Source organism: Pelecanus crispus, chromosome 4, assembly GCF_030463565.1.
Source record: "Pelecanus crispus isolate bPelCri1 chromosome 4, bPelCri1.pri, whole genome shotgun sequence".
Lineage (NCBI taxonomy): Eukaryota > Metazoa > Chordata > Aves > Pelecaniformes > Pelecanidae > Pelecanus > Pelecanus crispus.
In genome coordinates this window covers 38,199,882-38,218,437 of record NC_134646.1, presented here as the reverse complement: position 1 = coordinate 38,218,437, position 18,556 = coordinate 38,199,882, and the positions used below count along the sequence as shown (strand labels likewise).

Genomic DNA, 18,556 nt, shown 5'->3' with positions numbered 1-18,556 from the left:
TGAGGTTTCCCTTTTCTACAGTGCTGACCAGTGCCAGCTTTGTACTTAGGCAAGGGGATGATTTTTTTATTAGTGCTGAATGATGGGAGTCTGCAGATCCGTTAGCCCAGCTTCTCAACTCAAGCTGTGACTTATCTCAAATGTTTTCCATTTGAGAAATGGGAAAGAGAAAAGAAAGATTGGTATTGTTTATCTTGGCCAGAAGATGAACGAAGGGACACTGTAAAGGAATTATGAAATAATGAATAGTTCAGAGTAGATATTAGGAGCTTTTCACTCCTTGTCTAACAACATAAAGTACTCCATTAAATTGAAAAGGCATAAATTAAAAAATGATGAGATGAAGTTCTTCCTGAGTAGAAAATTTGTAGCCATGACTTGTCTTGGCAAATAGTTTAACACCTTTGGAAAAAGCTTGGACATTTATGCACATAACACAAGTAAAGACAGTTAATTCAGAAAAGTTTGGGAAAGAAAACCTGACATTTGGTGATTAGCCTATTTAACTGTTAAACTTATGTTGAATCCTTCATGGGGGAGGAGAAGGAGAGGGGAAGAGAGTACTTTTATCAGCTGTGGAGTTCTTGCATCCTACTCTTCAGGCTCTGGCACTAGCCATTGTCCAGGAACAAGGTCCTGGACTAAAGACTCAGTCATTCTGCGCCAGTCTGGAAGTTTTATATCTTTAAAATGTTCCTTCAAAAGCTAGTTTCACTTGGGAGAGAAGGAAGGAAAAAAATGAGGTTACAATGTGGCAGAACAAACTAGGAAACAAGCTCTGATTCTGTGCAGTGGAATAAGATCTTGAGAATAAAATACGCTGGTGTATTTACAAGTGAAGTGGAAACCGGTAGTGCAAAGTGGAAAGAACACACACTGTAGCCCAGATATCCCCATTTCTCTACTGTATGTTCTCCAGTGTCTCTTGTGTGGCTGAAATATAATAGTTCTGTTGTGAAATTTTAGCTGCTGTGATTCCCATTTGTGTCGTTCAACAGGAGCCAGGTCTCTGTAAGAAACTGTTTGTTTAAAAAGTTTAATGAAGAGACTGTTGCTGTGTGTCTGCTGTATAGCTGCTGGTGAGGGCGAGCTGCCACTCTCTGTGAAGGTATGGGAAAGGATGGGACCAGGGCTAGGGATGAAATAATATGGTGAGGGTTGGGAAAAACAAGTGATTTTTCGGCCAGGTGGCGAAAAGCTCTAATAAAGGCAACTGAGATTAACTAGCATCATGGACAGGTACCAGTAGTATGCGTGAGAGATGGAAGCAATTGAGAGCAGAATCTCGTTATTCAGCAGTTCTCTAGTCTAATGTGCCTTTTTAGCTTCTCCAGAAAATGGAGGAACATTACACAACAATGAAAATTAAAGAGCTACAAATTTAGCACATAGATGTGACAAAACTGCAGGGATTCTTTTGGCTTAATAAGAATATCTGGTCTGTTTATAGTTTAAATACCATGCTACAAATGGTCTCATCCATTAGTCTGAGAAAAATGTAATGAGGAAATAGGGAATGGATTGTCTAAAAGTAGCACATGTGATAAAGTGATTTAGTATTAGAGACATACTGTCTGAATATTCAGGGAGGCCTCAATCCTCCCTAAACATATGGATGTACAAATTCTGCATACACCAAGTTGGACATATACTTCTTTTTGGAGTTGCAATGTTTTTAATTTTTGTTTCTGCAGAGCAGATATTGAAGAATGTTTCTACTTGCCAGCACCATCTTGCTGTTCTGATCACTGAAGCTGAAATTCATTCCAGTTAGCTGTACTGATCGCTGAAGGGGCTACATCCAAAATGTTCAGAATCAGTCCCCAGAACAAAGTATTTCCTTTTCCTAAGAGAAAGCAAAAGACCAGAGAATTCTGGAGCTGAGCAAATGGACCTAGCCATCTGGTTTTCATCATCTCCCACTTCAAAACAGGTCTGACTTCTGCTGCTGTGCAAGAAGTATAGGAACCGGGCAGGACGTGTGTCCTGTTTGTGGGTGAATTCTTTATCAGAAGAAAAGGGATGCTTCCATCTGTATCAGTGATGTGGCCAATTTAGACCCTGTCAGCCCTTCTCATTTCGTTCCTGGAATTTAATCCATCTGTTGCTTTTACTAATTAAAATTTGCTGCTGGTACACAGTGTGCTTTCCTTAGATGTTATATGATAACACTTAGCTGCATTCTGTGCTTGTAGACGTGCTTGAGCTACTCTCACATATGATGTTCCTTTTGTTATGTGGTGTATTTTGCAAAAGCTTAAGGTTTGTCAGGTATTTATCAAATCATTTATCTGCTATTTAAAAGCACTCAACTCATGCCGCCAAAGGTATTGATGAATAAAATAAACGGAGTCTAAAATGGATCAACTGTAATGGGCCAGGATCCACTTGTGCTGCAGGTTCGTGGCTATAGTATTGGTTATTCTTTCCCCTTTCTCTTTGCTTTGACCCTCTTAGTTGGCTCTGGACTGTTCTGGCCTGGAAACTTTTGTAACTCGGTGTTTCTCAGCTTCTCAGCTATGCAGCGGGTATGGCCCAGCGGGACAGTCTGCTCCTGGGCCCCCATCTGATGAAGGTGCATCTGTCACGTTGTCAAATGAAACATGTGCATAATGCACCATCTGGCTGTGTATCCTGACTTGCATGCATGTAACATGCTGGTCTCGTGGCCGTCATGTAATTGGGGTTGTCCACGGAGGCTGTATGAACATAGATGGACTGTAGGAGAAGGAAGGCTGGTGCACCTCACAGTTTCATTCAGACATCCAGCCTGGTCTGCAAAAGTGGTAGAGGTACTTCTGGCCCCATAATTCTGAGGTGGTGTAGTTAATGACCTAGATGTTACTGTGTTCATTTGAATCATAGAATCATAGAATGCTTTGGGTTGGAAGGGACCTTGAGAGATCATCTAGCTCAAACCCCCTGCAGTGAGCAGGGATTGAACCCATGACGTTGGCATTATTAGCACCAAGCTCTAACCAACTGAGCTAAAAGATCTGTAGCTTGTGAATACACAGGGTGTGTACACTCAATTATTTTTATTATAGATATGTAAGGCTTAGTTGGCATGATAATGCGTACCAGGTAAACTTTACTAGCCCTCCACTGAACAGTTTTCATTGTATGCATGATAAGTGTAATTCTCATAATACTAATTAGGATTTGTAGTTTGGGAGCAAGAAATAGTTTGTGGTAAGCACTGTTTTAGATACTGAGAGTGTTTAAAAGCTCTTTCTTTAGAACAGCTTGTGTTAACTTTAGAGTGGTGGTAACTTTGTGGTTGTCGTGGTTTAGCCCCAGCCAGCAACTCAGTACCACGCAGCCGCTCGCTCACTCCCCCTACCCCGATGGGATGGGGGAGAGAATTGGAGGAGTAAGAGTGAGAAACACTCCTGGGTTGAGATAAGAACAGTTTAATAATTGAAATAAAGTAAAATAGTAATGCTAATAGTAATTTTTTTAAAGTGCCATGAATACATTATTCAAGCTGTGAGTTTGGCCATGTTTTAAATTTTCCATAAAAGCAGAAATGAACAAAGAGAGCCCTCATCTGCTTACTTCCAAATATAAATTGGCTATAATTTGTAAGATTCCAGTTACACAAAATATATGCTTTCCTTAAGAGAGAGTTTATTCTTCTTTTTAATGCTTAGGGACACAATTTTTACAGAGAATAACTGAAAGTAGTGCAGGCCATATTTCTGAGAGCCAAGCTAAGGTGCTCCTTGATGACTAGACGATGTTAATAGTGTGATTTTGCATGTAAGCACATTAACAGATATTCATAAGGGGACAGGGCAGTAGGGGCCAGCTTTCTGAAGAGATTCAGGTGCCACAACCTGCAGATCATTCCCTGTTGGATTCGTAAAGTTCTGTGACTTCTGTGGACACACAAACACCTTAAGAAGAAAAAAGAAAAACAAAACACCCACCCACCCACCCACCCACAAAAAAAAAAACAACCAAAAACCAAACAAACCAACCCCCCCTGATTCTAAATGGAGTCAGACTTCTTCAACAAAATGAAGTCACCACGTTGCAGAGCAAGGAGCTGGAAACAGAAGCTCATCTTTTCTGTCATCCTAGCTGCAGGAGGACATGGGAGGATAGTCAGGCTCCAGTGTGTAAATGAGCAGTGGTCTGAACAGTGAAAGGCATTTGGTGTTTGTTAATATTTGGCAGACTATTTGAACAAGCAGTCGGATTCAGAGCATTAGAGGTGCAAAGTGATAGTAACCTTTGTCTACCTGCGCTGATGTGTCCTGTAAAGCCTGCCTTGAAGTGGTGATGTTGGACCTCACCATGCTGATCAAAACAAGAAACAAAAAACCGTAGGGTGATTATAATGATATTGCTGTTATCTGATCTACATTAGTACCATTGGCTACAGTCATTACAAAACCTGATTCTTAACGGATGTAAACAAAATACCTGTTTTGGATGAGAGTAGGTAAATTAAACAAATTTATTGCCACTTAACTCATTGACTCAGGAAGCAGTCAAAACGATAAATACTTGTAAAAGAAGTATGGGTAGAAGGAAGCCCACTACTAATTGAAGAAATAAACAAGCTGGAATGGCAGGTCAAAAGCTGATGCCATGACGAATGTGAAAGAACCTGTCTAGCTTTGATCAAGTTGTTTGTTTTGGGTTTTTTTTAAGGAGGATTCCTTTCTGATTTATGGAAAGGTGGTAGCCAGTCCACTCGCTGCTTCGGCAAACACCCACGTGCGACGCATAGAATAGCCACAGCCATAGTACAAGCACGGGAGGGAGTGGGCTCTGGCTGGACCCTCTCTGAGACCTTCTCTGGGCTCAAGCAAAGGTGGACATTTTCTGAGGTAAACTTCTGCTAGGGTTCTTTGGGCCAGTAATGATATCTCAAAGGTTGCTTCTCCAGTGAATGGCAGCCCTGCTGTTGGCCTGCTATGCTACCCTTTCCCCTATGTTAAACCACCACATTTACCTAACGAGCACAGCAATTTACAAGTGTGTTTGTAAGTGGCAATTCAGGCAGCCCATGCGTGGTCGTTGTTTACTATAAAGGTGTAATAACAAACCCTTTTTCTCTGACAGCAAAATCAATTTAAGAGATTTCTACCCTGGCTGCTCATTGATCCTCGCTAGTGTGACTCTGAAGTGAGATAGGAAAAGATTTTTTTAAAATAATCTGGCTAAATAGAAATAAAGGTTCTTGGGTTTTATTTTGTTTTCTATTTCTGTAAGTGGGGGATTTAAGCTCTGGTCTTAGTGATCTTGTTCACAACGTGGTTCCATAAATAGTTGCATCAGTCCAGACAGGAGTATTGATTGGAGCATTGTGGTTGGTGGGCAGGAATTAGCAGCTCAGACTGGTTTTAGGGCTTGGAAAATGTTTGCACAAACATGTGTAAGTGTGCAGTTTCAGCCTTTCCTAAGTCCATGCCACTGCTGAAAGGGCTTTTAGGCTCTACCTGGACTGCACTTTCCTGCCACCCTCCTACCATTTGCCCTGGGGTAACCTGCATCATGAACTGACTTGGCATCTACTTTTCACCAATAATGAAGTTTTTATGATGAGCTGTTACTGGATCATCTTCCTGATCTGGTTCAAAGTCCAGTTGCACAAACCTGAGTAGCAAAAGGAAGGGGCAGCCAGGTGCAAGGTTGCTTACCCACTTCCGCAGTTCTTGTTTCTTTCCTTTGTAGCAATCTCCTGTAATTTCTCTTAGAGACATAAGTGTAGTCGAAAGATCTTTTTTTATCATGAGTGTTCAGTTTTAACGTCACACACCTACTCTGCATTCAGGATATGTATTGATCATTTAGGCTCAGTTAGCTAGTATATCACATTACAGCTTTATAAATGTAGTAATTATGTTGACTGATCTAAGCAAAAAATATAATTCTACTAATTAATTTTAATTAATGTAATAATACATGCTGCCAATAAAAGTAATATTATCAGTTTAGTGTTCACAGTAAGGCATTCTAATGGGAAAAATGTCCTAAGCAACAAGATAGCCAGTACCTTGAGTTATGCTTTCTAAACTGTCTTGTTAAATGTAATTTTAAAATGAATCTTGCCACCAAAAGTTAAAACATGCTGCAGTGCAAGATCATTAAAATAACGTGTTCTGTGCAAGGTATTTCCTTATTTCTGTGACAGAAATTCTAGATTATTAAACCCACGACTCCTGCTTTGTGCAATTAGCACAGGATAGGGAGACTTTTGTGCTCTGCTGTTGCTTGGCAGAGGTACTCAGACTTGGACCTCTGTAGCTTACTAAAGTTAATGAATAAAAATGGATTTGTACTGAAACGCTTAACTGTGCATAGCAAGGTTTTATCATGTTATAAAAGCTAAAATTATAGCAGATTATGTGAGCAGCATTAATGAATGGATGGAGCTGCTTTTACTGAAAAGTAGGGGTCTTGACTTTCATTAAATAAGGCTTTAGTCCTGCAAGTATTTGCTAGTCACTACAAAAATTAGTTTTCCTTCCTCAGAAATGTTCTCTTTTCACTTCTGTTCTTCCAGTTTACATAGGCAATAAAAATAAATGATGCTATATTTGGTTATATTTGCACAATAAGATGGAAGGCAATGTAGACCAAATAGACTGATCAAGAAGATGCTGGACCTTTAGCAGGCGTTTTTGGTGCTGGAACCTAAGCATCCAGGTCCCAAACCACATTTTCTAACCACTATTCTACCATGTAATAACTACTGCTTGCTGTGAATTCAGACATCAATAACTGTATTTTGTGATGGTCTGGATCCTGTTGGTGTGTTAAGTGTGATAAGGGCATGCCTTAAAGATTGGACCTGCCTCCCACACCTCTGGATCCTGGCTAGCATCAATGGGATTTAGCTGCTCAAGACATTTTGGGGGAGGCGTAGAAACAAAGGCATGCCAGGAACTTGTGGGTTAAACAGGAGTGAGTTCTGTATCTGGCTAGCATCAGAGCAGGAATTGCAGATTACTATATGGACTGACATGCCCAGTTCTTCCTGGATCTGTACTTGGCTTGCTGGATGATGCCTGGTTTTCAGAATGAAAGCATGATGCTGTAATGTACTTAATGCTGTTTTCTCCACTGATGATTTTCATCTTTCTTGCTTTCTATAGACTAACTGAAAGCAGTAAATCAAAGATATGTCAATATTTTTATTGGCCGGTTTGTTCATTGTCATCAGTTACATGCAGAGAAGGCAAAAAGCTAAAATCTCATAACCTTCATCAAGTAAAATATGTGTCCTTTCATTTACTTGTCTCAGGGAAGATACAGAATGTTACCAAAAAATCAATGTGTTATTAAAAAGATAAAAATCAGTGTGATCTTTTATGAGAGATTCATATGTGAAATGGAGTTAGTCTAATTTTAAAACCTAGTAGTTTATTAGGACACCCACAAGCAAAAGAAGAATGCAGGTAAGCACAAAATGCATTTGCTGAACCATTTCATAACCATTTGAAATGCCAAAACCAAAAGCCTTATCATAATTAAGAAATGTAATGCTTACTTGAGGTTACAGTGAATAGCACATTCCACATGCTGTCATTGAGACTTTGTATGATAATTGAGCACATAATTGAGCACATTTTATGGTATTTTGCACTTTCTAGCTAAGGAAAAGGAGTTGAATTCTCACTTGTTCAATTCTCACTCTAGTAGATTGTAGGGAACTCAGCTGAGAAGCAGCGAGTCATTTTCCAGGCTTTCATGTTAGAGGGGTGGGGTTTTTTTCTTCGCACCAAAGGTGGTGAGTACAGAAGGAACAAGCACGGTGGGAGCAGGGATGAGCGGCTCTTCCTGTCCAAATGGAGAGGCATGGCTACAAGATTCCTCTTGTTTTCTCGGCATTGTTTTTCTGGGACTAACCTACCCTGTACTTTCTAAGGAGCCTGAATGCCATCCCTGATTATATGGTTGACATCTCCAGTGTGGGAATTGCGACGAATCTCTTGACACTCATGGACGTTTGTCCAGCCCTCTCTCTGCTTGTGTTTAGGTTTCTGTACTTTTAATTTAAAGGTTGTTGAGATTTAATTAATGAATGCTTCTCATGGAATTTGAATGAAGCAGTTATGTAGTTCTGGGAGTGACCCCGTAGAATCAGCAACTGCTGCAGGAGAGGTTAGCAAGGTCATGTCTGTGTAGCACTTACTGTCAGTTGTTCAGCTGTGGTAGTCTCTGTGCTGTAGGAGGTGAAAAGAAAGCAGAAAGACTGACATTAGTCAAGTCCATTGACCTGACTAGCACAGTGGAGACATTTTGCATCAGAGGATGAGGACTAAGGATTTTGCTCTTTGTTTTTTGGAGTATGTGGTAACTGTGGTGGTTGGCAAAGAGTGTCAATGCCAGTTGAATGTTCAGCTTAAATTCCAGAAGCTATTTTGGTTTGTGGCTTTCCAGATAGGGCCCAGTTTGGGGATGAGGAGTAGGGCTTTCTCTGTTGTCACTGCAAGTTGATGTTCAAGGACAAGCTGTTAAGTCCTCAGGCAAACAGTTACTGTTCTTGAAGTCAAGGCTCATGCCTTTAGGACTTAAGCAAGTAGATCTGAAGCTTTATTCCTGTTTCTGTGCATTAAACCTGCAATATGAGGGAGACGGGCAGTGATCAAGTATGTTGAGACAGATAAAAATCCAGAGAAGTAATGTATTTATTAAAACTCTTTTCAGGTTTGGCATCAGCATTATTGTCCACACTGCCTCAGCCAGCTATGAGGTGAAGATCATTGGTTTGTGTTTTATATATTATTTTCTTACCAAACAGGGTTATAAGTTAGAGGGCACTGAATTAAAGACATCTGATGATGTGTGTTCCTGATGGCTCATGTGCTAATCTCACAGGCACAGTTACACCTGAATGACTCTTGAAGAATATCAACAACCGGTAATTCCACTACCAGTATTTCTAAACCTTATTTTACTGACAGCATGCCACCAACACAGGCTGCTTTTCTCCTTCCCTGCAGCCAGGGACCTGGCACGAAGGTCTGGCATAGCGGGTATTTCCAAAATACTGGTGGTCAGCTGTTCCAGTGGCATTTCGGTTGCTTGCTTGTGGCACTGCAGCACTCATCTTGTAAAGGGTCTGCTATCGGGCATTGCCATACAGCCATGAACAGGTGTTGGTGTCCTTCAGTCCTTTAACTGGAAGGATGTTGGGTTTTGGGTTGGTGATGTCTGCAGGACAAGACTATTCTTACATCATTCATCAGCAGCGTAACTCTATCGTTGAACCGTTTCCTTGCAGTTTCCTGGTAGTTTCCTTATCTGTATCTGTCTGTCGTGTCCTGTCTTACATTTTGATGAGGAGGATTTTGGAGTAGTGGAGTATGTTTTTATTTACCCTGCATTCGGATTTTCTTTAAAACTGACTGCTGGCAATTAACTTGCTTTTCATGGTATCAGTACAACTGAAAGAACTAAACATGCTTTTTATGCACAAAATAAAAATTTGCCTTAAGCTCTGACATTAAGGGATCCCCAAACAACTTTTATGGGGGAACAAAAAAAAAAAAAAAGCTGTGAAAGCTGTATCTTGGGTTAGCTGAAATCAAATGGAGTAAACTTGACAAAATATGTGGTATGGCAGCAATTCTTAAGCCATGAAAAATTGATTTAATATGTTCTGGTCTCATTTAATTGCTATCAGAGATGACCACTGTCATGAGTTATTTGGCCAAACTGCCTGCTCTTTCCCATTGTAGCCTACTTTTATTCTGTCAATCTGAAAGCCATAAAATTAATTCTGATCACTCGCATGTGAAATTCAGCATTGCAAAGCAGTCAGCTTTAAGTCTGCATACTCTCTAAATCCAAGAAATGGTCTTTACATAGGATGCAAAGTGCATGGCCCTGAATTTTTGATCTGCCCAGTTAATAAGATTTTATTTTCTGGTGTGCTTTTTGTGTGCACAGGTCACTTCTCCCATTTTGTGTATAATTTAAAATATTTGCTCTGCTTTTCAAAATACATTCAGTTGTTACAAACCAGGAAATAATGCCTGGGAAAGAAAGCAAGAAAATGTAAATCAATAGACAGGAACTTTATTTTAATCTGTTGAAACGGTAGGGTGACACAGTTAAATATATGCTTGAGGATTTTGAAGCAGTGGAAACAAAAAATCAAAATAGGTACATTTCTTTTAAAACGAATCAGTGTTTCTAAAAGAGTCTAGGCTTTAGGAGCTGATCTAATTCTCTATAATTTTGTTTGTTATTTATTGATAATATTGTTTAATGCCTGTAAAATATGGGGACAGATAGCCCATTGCTGTGAGTTGTCATAGTTACTCTGAAGTGAATGGAACCCACTTAAGATCTGCCAGCTGTTTGCTTTCTATTAGCTGTAAAGTCTCTCCATACTTTTAGCATAACACTGAACAAGATGTTTCTGTTCCCTCCTATTTAAGTGTATTGCCAGTGTTTTTTTCTTCATTCAAACCTGCACATGTGTTATAGGATTAAAGTGTATGTCTAGGTGAAGTTAATGATCCTTAATTACATAGTGATTCCCTTTATTTTCTTTTCTCTGAGATTAGCCCCTCTTTCCATATGCAAATAAAGGTCATTTCTGCACTTTCAGCACTGTCTTAATTGGTCTCTTTAAACGACCGACTATTTTTCTTCCCTTCTTTATCTTCTTACACCCTTTGGTGTCTACCAGTTTCCACCATTTATTCCCCTAATGCATTAATCTGTCTGTTTAAGCATCACATCGATGGATCAGCTTTTTTTTAAATTGTTCTCCATAACATTTCTCTAAGTCCCCCTTTTTCCTTCTCTTGAGAGGATGTCTGCATTCTGCCCATTCACTACTTTATTGGTAGTGTCACCAGGACAGAAGAAACTTTCTTTTTCTCTGACAGATTTACAGTCTAGACAGTGTACAAACAGACTAAAGGATGTAGGCTACAGAAAGCATGGCTGACTGGAGAAGTCCTAGCTGTCCATACCATGACTTCTGTTAGCTTTTAAAAATGTTTCTTGGGAAAATACTTTGTCCTGTCTTCCTTTATTTCCAAGTTTACACTCCTTAATAACATGTGTCTTCAACTTAGTGTATTGAAAACATACTTAGTGAAAGAATGAGAGAGGCCCCGTGAGCACAACCCTTCTTCTCCCCTGCCTCTTTTTTTTCTCCTAGATCCCAATCTCCTATTCAGCCTAACTCTCAGAGCAGAGGTGTTACAGCTTCATACTCTCTTGCCTCCCGCATCTCCAAGGCATATAAATCCTTTCAGCTCTATCACCTCCGTGATATTGCTGACATACAACACTGCTGATCAATCCACTGTGAAAATTCCTGCTGCTGCCTTCATTTCCTCCTGTGTGGACTGCTATAATTCACAGCTCTCAAGCACTTAACTGCTGTAATACTCTGAAGGATTGGTACTAGCACAGTATGCTGTCATAACTCAATGTGTTTTGGACCATGCTTACTGTGTGCTTTAATTTCTAAAATCTGTGGTAACTCATTCCCTTTGTCTGCATCTGAAAACTTGAATTCGTTAGCATGTTTTCAGTGGGTTCCTCCTTCTAAATCAGCTTGCATCAATAATAGTTAATTGCTCCCCTGACCTCAGGTGTAGTGCCATTCAACCTCAGTGCTGTCTGCTACAGTAAATTTTTTATTCACTTTTAATTCCAGATTCTTCCCTCTTCAGATTAAAGATTCCATGGTAAGTGATTAAAAAAAGAACTCTTAAGTGGGTAGAAATTGAATGGATGCGAAGGACTTGAACAGGGAGGAAGATCGTATTTTTATGAATGCAAAAATTGATGCCACTTAGTTCTGCTGCCTGAGAGATGATTAAAGTAATTGAAGTTGATTCAAATTTGTATTGCTTTGAACTGAAGCATTTTTATTTAAATTCGTCATTCATTATTCCTTTGCATGTACTGCTCAAAGTCTGAGGACTGCATAATTTACAAGAAAGAAAACAAGTTGCTGAACATAATGGGCTAAACTTCTAAGAATACTCTCAAATTTCACACCCGTAATTAATCACCCATGCTCAATTGCAGACATAAATGTTAGCATTTACACATGTAACTGCGTGCAGGCACAGGGAGACAACCTTTCAGTATTGTCACCCGCATTAGATTTCAGGCATAAGAAGTAAATTGAAATAATTTTCTTATAAGGGCCAAGTGAAATTTAACTTACCTAGAACAAGTGGTTGGACTGGGGTCAGGAGTGGCCATGCGTTGTTCCCTGCGCTGCAGCCATGGGATGCAAACTGCAAGGGTGCAGAAGAGGCATGGAGGGCTCTGCGACCACAGGGCTCCCATGGAGGAGCTTTCTATTTGCAGCAGCAGAAACTCTGGTATGATGGCCTTCGGTGCTCTGAGAAACCATTTGGGGAAAAAAAGGGATGCATTGGAGTATGTGGCACAATCACTGTCACAGCGATAGTTCTGAAATACAGCAAATCTCAATCGTCCCATGCAGAAGTGAGGTCCACAGGGTGCTTAAAAGCAAACAAACAAACAAAACCCAACAAAGAAAAAAAAAAAACCCAGCTGATTGAAATAACGCGTATCTCTTGGGCTGTCAGTCATTTTAAAATGCTGATGGAAGTAACTGGTTTAGAGTAAGTTTTGGCTTTGTAATTTGCCTTGGCACTTTTTACATGGTTTCCCTTTCCCCACTTTTATGCTTTTCAGCCTTCCCAAGCCATGTTTTTGTTCATTTGGTTTTAATTCAGTCCCAGTTCAGTATCTTAATGCCAAAGCAATGCCTCTGTGGGCAAAGAAGTGAGTGTGTAATGAAGGCACTGACTGGTCTTTAGGGCCATGTTTGTAGTAGTAGGAGAAGCAGCCAAGGGCTGTTCTGGGGCCCTAAGGCCAAATGACCTGGCACAGGTTGTGTTCACGCAGCTAAAGTCATTTTCATCCCCAAAACAGGATGACCTCATCTAAACTTACTGCTAGGAATAGTCCCTGGCCTGTCCTGCTTGGTCTTTTTTGAAACTGTGCCTAAAACTGTGCCAGACGTTTATCGGTACGGGCAGTCATGTGCAGACCCTGCCTTTGCCCTGTCTGTGGCTGATGGCTGTGGGTTTCACCTTACCAGCCTGGGCTGGCACAGGCGTCCTCTCTGAACTCCCACCCGTTTTAACTCTCAGGCTTTGCCACACTAAGGTTTCTGAAGCTTCATTAAGGTCTTCAGGCGTTGTACTTGCACAGGTAGGCTGATGGAAAAAAACCAGGATTGTTCTTCTTCAAAGAATAAGTAGAAAATGAAACCAGCTGAGGAGCAGAAATCCTTTAAGTATCTCCAATAATGACAAATTAGAGAACTAAAAATACTGTCTCTTTTAATGTATACTTATTTTTGTAGATTATTTTCTTTTGGGATCTTTGTAAATTTAAGTGAAAACTTCCACAATGGAACATGCCAGAGAAGAGCCAGACTCAGCACAAAGTATTTTGTTATGAGAGAGCTGTAGAATTGAAGGTGCAATGTAGAAGAGTATTCCATTTATCAAATACGTATTTAACCAATCCACCCCTTGTCCAAAGAGCAAGAGTTTCACGATTGAGCGTCCTGTTGACTTGACTTTTGGTGGCTGGTGAAGCAGCACAGTTGTGTCGCGGTGCTGACGCAGTGGGGCCGTGTTCATGCCTTGGCCCTGCTGGGGATGGAGGGGGCGGTGGGAGGTCTCTGGCGCAGCCCCGGCTGCTCAGGCGGTGTCCAGTTGGGTCTCAAAACTTGAGGATGGAGACCCCAGCCCCTCTGGGCAGGGAGCCTCTTCTAGTGCCGAATCATCTTTGTAGCAAAAATAGTCTTAGGTCCAGCCAGTACCTCTCCAGTTTCAGCTTGTGACCGCTGTTTCCCCGTCTCCTGCCCTGCACCTGAGGACAGAGCCTGGCGCTGTCTTTCCAGTAACCTCCTCTTGGGCACTGGGGGGCTCCTATTAAATCCCGCCGAAACCTTTTCTTCTCCAGGCTAAACAAGCCAGTTCCCTCAGACTCTCCTGACTCAGGGCATATGTATATGGTATTGACAAAACCTATTGCTATGGTAAACACTTACTAAAATATTTTAATGGGTATGTTGATTTCTGTCTTCCCCCATGCGCTGAAAAAGAAAAATTTTGGTGTTAGAAAAAAACTTTCAGGTATGTTCTGCATTAAAATTTAAAATCACCTGATGGTTTTAGATTATTGGGGTTTTATGCTTTCTGGACTAGTCAGTGTCTTAATCACACATTCAGTTAAAGAGTATTGAGTCCCTACGGTTTGTGTAATGCTTTGTGAGTCCTTTAAAACCCAGCTGAGGGAAGGTGATAAGCATGTTGAAAGTCACCCCAAGTTTTCACAGGCTTCTGAAAGCATCTTGGGTACAACCAGCATGCTGGTCTAGTCTGACCTATTGGTAACACAAGAAGACTGAGCATACCTGGAAAGAAGGAGAGGAGCTCATGTGTTTCTGTTTGGAAATAGCCATTTTGTGCCAGGGATCAGGCTACCATTGTCCTGCTACAGCCCCTAACCATCACTGGTTTAGGTTTTCACCCATTTTCCTTGTCAGCAGGACTTAGTGTATATATACCTTTTCCCATTTGATGCCATGTAGTTGCAGAGGAATCTCCCTCTGAAGAAAGTCTTTCTTTAAAGTAGTTATTTACAACATTTGTTTGGGATTTACAGCAGAATTAATGCTGCTTTTTAGATGTACTTAATATATCTGAAAAGAAAAGATGTTAGGCTTGTTTGTCATTCAGCAGTTACAGCTACATGCAAGACTATACTGAGAAGGTAATCAAGTCTCTCACAGGGACTTACTGCAGTCTGTGCATCTCCTGCTTTGTGCTGTGCATGCATGTGATGGTCACGTTTACTTGTGTTGGTATTGCTCTCGGAGAGAGGACTGGAGATTAAAACCCCCTCCAGTCCTTAATTTATATGCATCGCCGTGCCACCAAGCCCTCTTTCAAATGAAATACTAGATTAAGCTCTGGGGAGTCTTTTAGAAAATACATTAGGTAAGAACATCCTGCAGCACTTTCCTTATCTATGTGTGATGCGGTTTTTGTAAGACCTACCTCCACTGGTAAAAATAACATGAAGGAAAGGTAACTTAAGGTATAGCCTACTAACATGGCTTAATGTGGATGGTTTTTCCAGTCACGGGAAGTCCACTTGATTGAGATAATTATTGACAGATAAACAAGTAATGTTACAGACAGGTCTAATCGCTCTTACATGCTTGTTGCAATAATTACAGTGTCACTAGTTGAGTCATTATTTTACAAACTGCAGACAGCCAGCTTAGGTAGCAGTGTTTGTATTTATTGTGTGTATGCACATATGCTTTTACAACACAAACAGATAACTTTAAAACAAAGTATCTGTGATTTTTGAATGAATGAGTAATAGTTTCGCTGGTTTTACTTTTTTATCTCTGTTGTTTCCCTTCAGGTCAAGGCAACAGATGCAGATGCCGACCAGTTTGGTGAAATTGAGTATGTTCTTTATGATGGATTTCATCATTATGAAAAATCCAAAGCCTTCCAGATTGACCCACGTACTGGTCAGATCTGTGTGTCTCAAGACATTGACAGAGAAGGAGATCCAACCACTTATGATCTCTTAGTAAAAGCTACGGATGGGGTAAGTTTCGCCTTTCCATACTGCCAGATTTGTGAATGCATTTGCAGATTTGGATGTGCTGTATGCTTTTAAATAAGAATGTAATGAGTATGTAAAAATTGCATGAATTTGAATAAAATTTCTTACCCCTGCAGAGGGCAGAAAGTGATATTTCATGAACTGTAAATTTTGACCCAAATTGATAAAATTGGCTGAAATCCCCAATTACTCCTAAACAAGTTGTTGAAAACCGCTTCTAGGATATGTTAGTCCCTGCTGATTTTCCTCTTCCTCTTGGAACCGTGGACTCTAGAGGTTACCTCTGCTCCCTGCTTTCAAGATGACTGCAGCAGTAATGAACTTGTGTCAGAGCTGTGTGGCTACTGTGAGTGCCAGTGATTTTACTGGGTGAATTCCTTGTCCTTTCTAGCTAGCTGTTGCCATTGCTGCTGCTGTGGCTGGGTGTAGCCTACCTGCAGTGGCATGTCTGAAAGTTTTCCCAGTTTACAAGATCTGGTGCTTGGAAGTGGGTATTCATGGTACAGTGCAGGCAGGGTAGTTGTACGTGCCTGAAATAGTCCATTTCAGATCTCTGTTCGGCAAGGAGAGTGAGGAGACGTTCGCTGTGGTGAGAATACATTGAGAAGTCTGGGTGTGGACACTTGGTCTACTTGGTGCCATGTAACAAAAAATTTTGGTAGTGCAACTCCTGAAAAAGACTGGCAGAAAATAATTCCTGAGTTCATTTTGTTATGGAAGTGTCCAAAGGCAATTTGCAATGAAAGGCCCAGAAGGAGACCAGCTGGTACTTTTCTTAACTTTCTTCAGCTTTAGTAGTGAACTGTGAAGAGGCTGAAGATAAAGGTTACTGGTTGGCTTCTGGCTACTGGTTAAAATTAACATAAGGACACTTTCAAAAATGTTATTCAGGCCACATTTTGCAGCACAATTTGAGTTGAAAAGCAGTAAAATTGAATTATTTCAGGCTATACAGTCTTTATTTCACACTCTGAATATTAACCTTGCATTTAAGATACTGTCCTAAGCTTATCTAATACAATTTTTAAAAAATGCAGTTGTGCTGCATGTGCCCAGTGAGAGCTGGACAATAGCACTGAAATTCTGACAAGTTTCTCAGATATTCAGTCTGGTCCAGGAGATTATTTTGAAAATGCAAAAGATAATAGGTGTACATGAAAAAAGCTTTATGCATTTTTTTGCTTAAATTATTGCTCTAGTAATAAATCTTATGTCAAAATTTAAAGGAAAATAGCCAATGCATTGCAACTATAGATTATTTCATTTTTAAGTTGGTCTGTCATTTATCTTCATTTAGGGACCTTGTGTTTTCAGAAGCTCAGTAGTGGGGAGGGGGTTTCAACTTTTCATTGCTTTGTGTGTGACGGGCAGGATTTGATGTTCTTGTTGGAACTCAGCACTTTGTAGATGCCATTCATTTCTCTTCTAAAAATTAGCTCATCTGACAACTAAATACTAAAGCGCCTAAATTCAGTATTAGCTTTTCAAAATTTTTGGTATACCTGAGCTTGTGTTGAGCCACTCTCCACCTTTATGGCAGAATTGTAGTAGGTCATTTTATCTCCTGGCATTCTGCTGCTGATTTTGATGGATTAAAGATGTTAGGTGTGAGGTTCAAAGGGGAGGCTGTGATTAGGGGAGAAATGTATGTACAAAAGACAGAGGAAGGGTGAAGGATCACTGTTGACAAAGGGGAGGAAGAGAGATGAAAAGGAAAGAAAATAACAAAGTTAATTAGAATTGAGGAGGAAAAGAAAGCATTTTGCAGGTGGTGCTCAGTTTATCTTACAGCGAAACTCTGTTTCCTTCACCTGTTCGTGCCTACTCCCATTACATGGTTTTGGAGCTTGTTGGTCATGTCTTTTATGCACTGTGTAGAAAGCGTAATGGGAGAACTGAAATTGCACGTAAGAGGCAAGTGGAAAACAGATTCTGTTAGAGTGGTGTTAAATAAACATCCTGTGGGAGCATTCACTGATTCAGTGGGGACAAGACTCATCAAAATGTTAGTATTAGCCTTTTCAGCTGGCAGCACGGATTTTGGTGCCAAAGTCACTTACTTCACATACATATTTGGTGGTACTCCTTGAAATGCTTTTATGTGAAAAGAAATCATGTAGCTAGGTTTATAGAAAGGTGTTTGCACCGAATCCCACAACATCTGTGTCTCGCTCTCTCCATGGGTCTTTGTCTGGACTGTGGCAGACTGAGAGCTGCTCCAGGAGTGAGGGGGACCCTCCTGTGATTCACGTGCCAGCTCTGCCTGGGACACCCCCTGTTCAAACCATACCCTTAGCCACAACAGCTGTATTTCTGCACTTGTGACAGATCAGAGACAGTTTCAGCAGGCATTTGGGGCATCTTTGAATTTACAGTCAGCTAAAAATTTCTTATGATGTTAAAATTATAGGGTTTTTTCTCTTTCTGGAGAAAAAAAGGGAAGAAAATCAGATGAAGGTATGTTGCTTGGGGAACCTTCACAAACACTTGAGAGAGATTTAGGTGAGGCGTGTTGTGAAATCAAGTCTTGCAAAGAGGAAAATATGGAAAAACAGGAATTCTAATCAAAGGATTTGCATGTTCTCAAAAGCAGTATAGGGGACAAAATTACTACTTTTTTTGTTTTTTGAATATGTGCAAATTGGGTCCGATATGTTTTAATTCTTCTGTTTGGCTTTTTTGTTTGCTTTCACAATGTGATTGAAATGGACACTCCATTGTGGGTTCTTCCCTATTTGCTTGGGGGTCTCCAAACTACTACATATGTAAATAAAAAATATGCTTCCTTTATGCTTGTTTTGTGTACTTCTACCTTAAAGAGTCTTAACATTAATTCATTTTCATACACGAAACCTTTTTTTAACAGCACACATTTTTTCCTCTGTACAGTGGCAAATTTTATTGCTATGTATCATGTGTAATT

The 18,556-nt window shown here is 40.3% G+C and overlaps 1 protein-coding gene across 1 annotated transcript in view; it reads left to right on the top strand.

The window, feature by feature from the left end:
* The window catches only part of DCHS2 (dachsous cadherin-related 2), a 122,541-nt gene that overhangs the window by 34,161 nt on the left and 69,824 nt on the right, over positions 1-18,556 (top strand). The window contains 1 exon segment of the mRNA XM_075709484.1: positions 15,424-15,619. Within this exon segment, the coding sequence (XP_075565599.1) occupies positions 15,424-15,619 (196 nt within the window).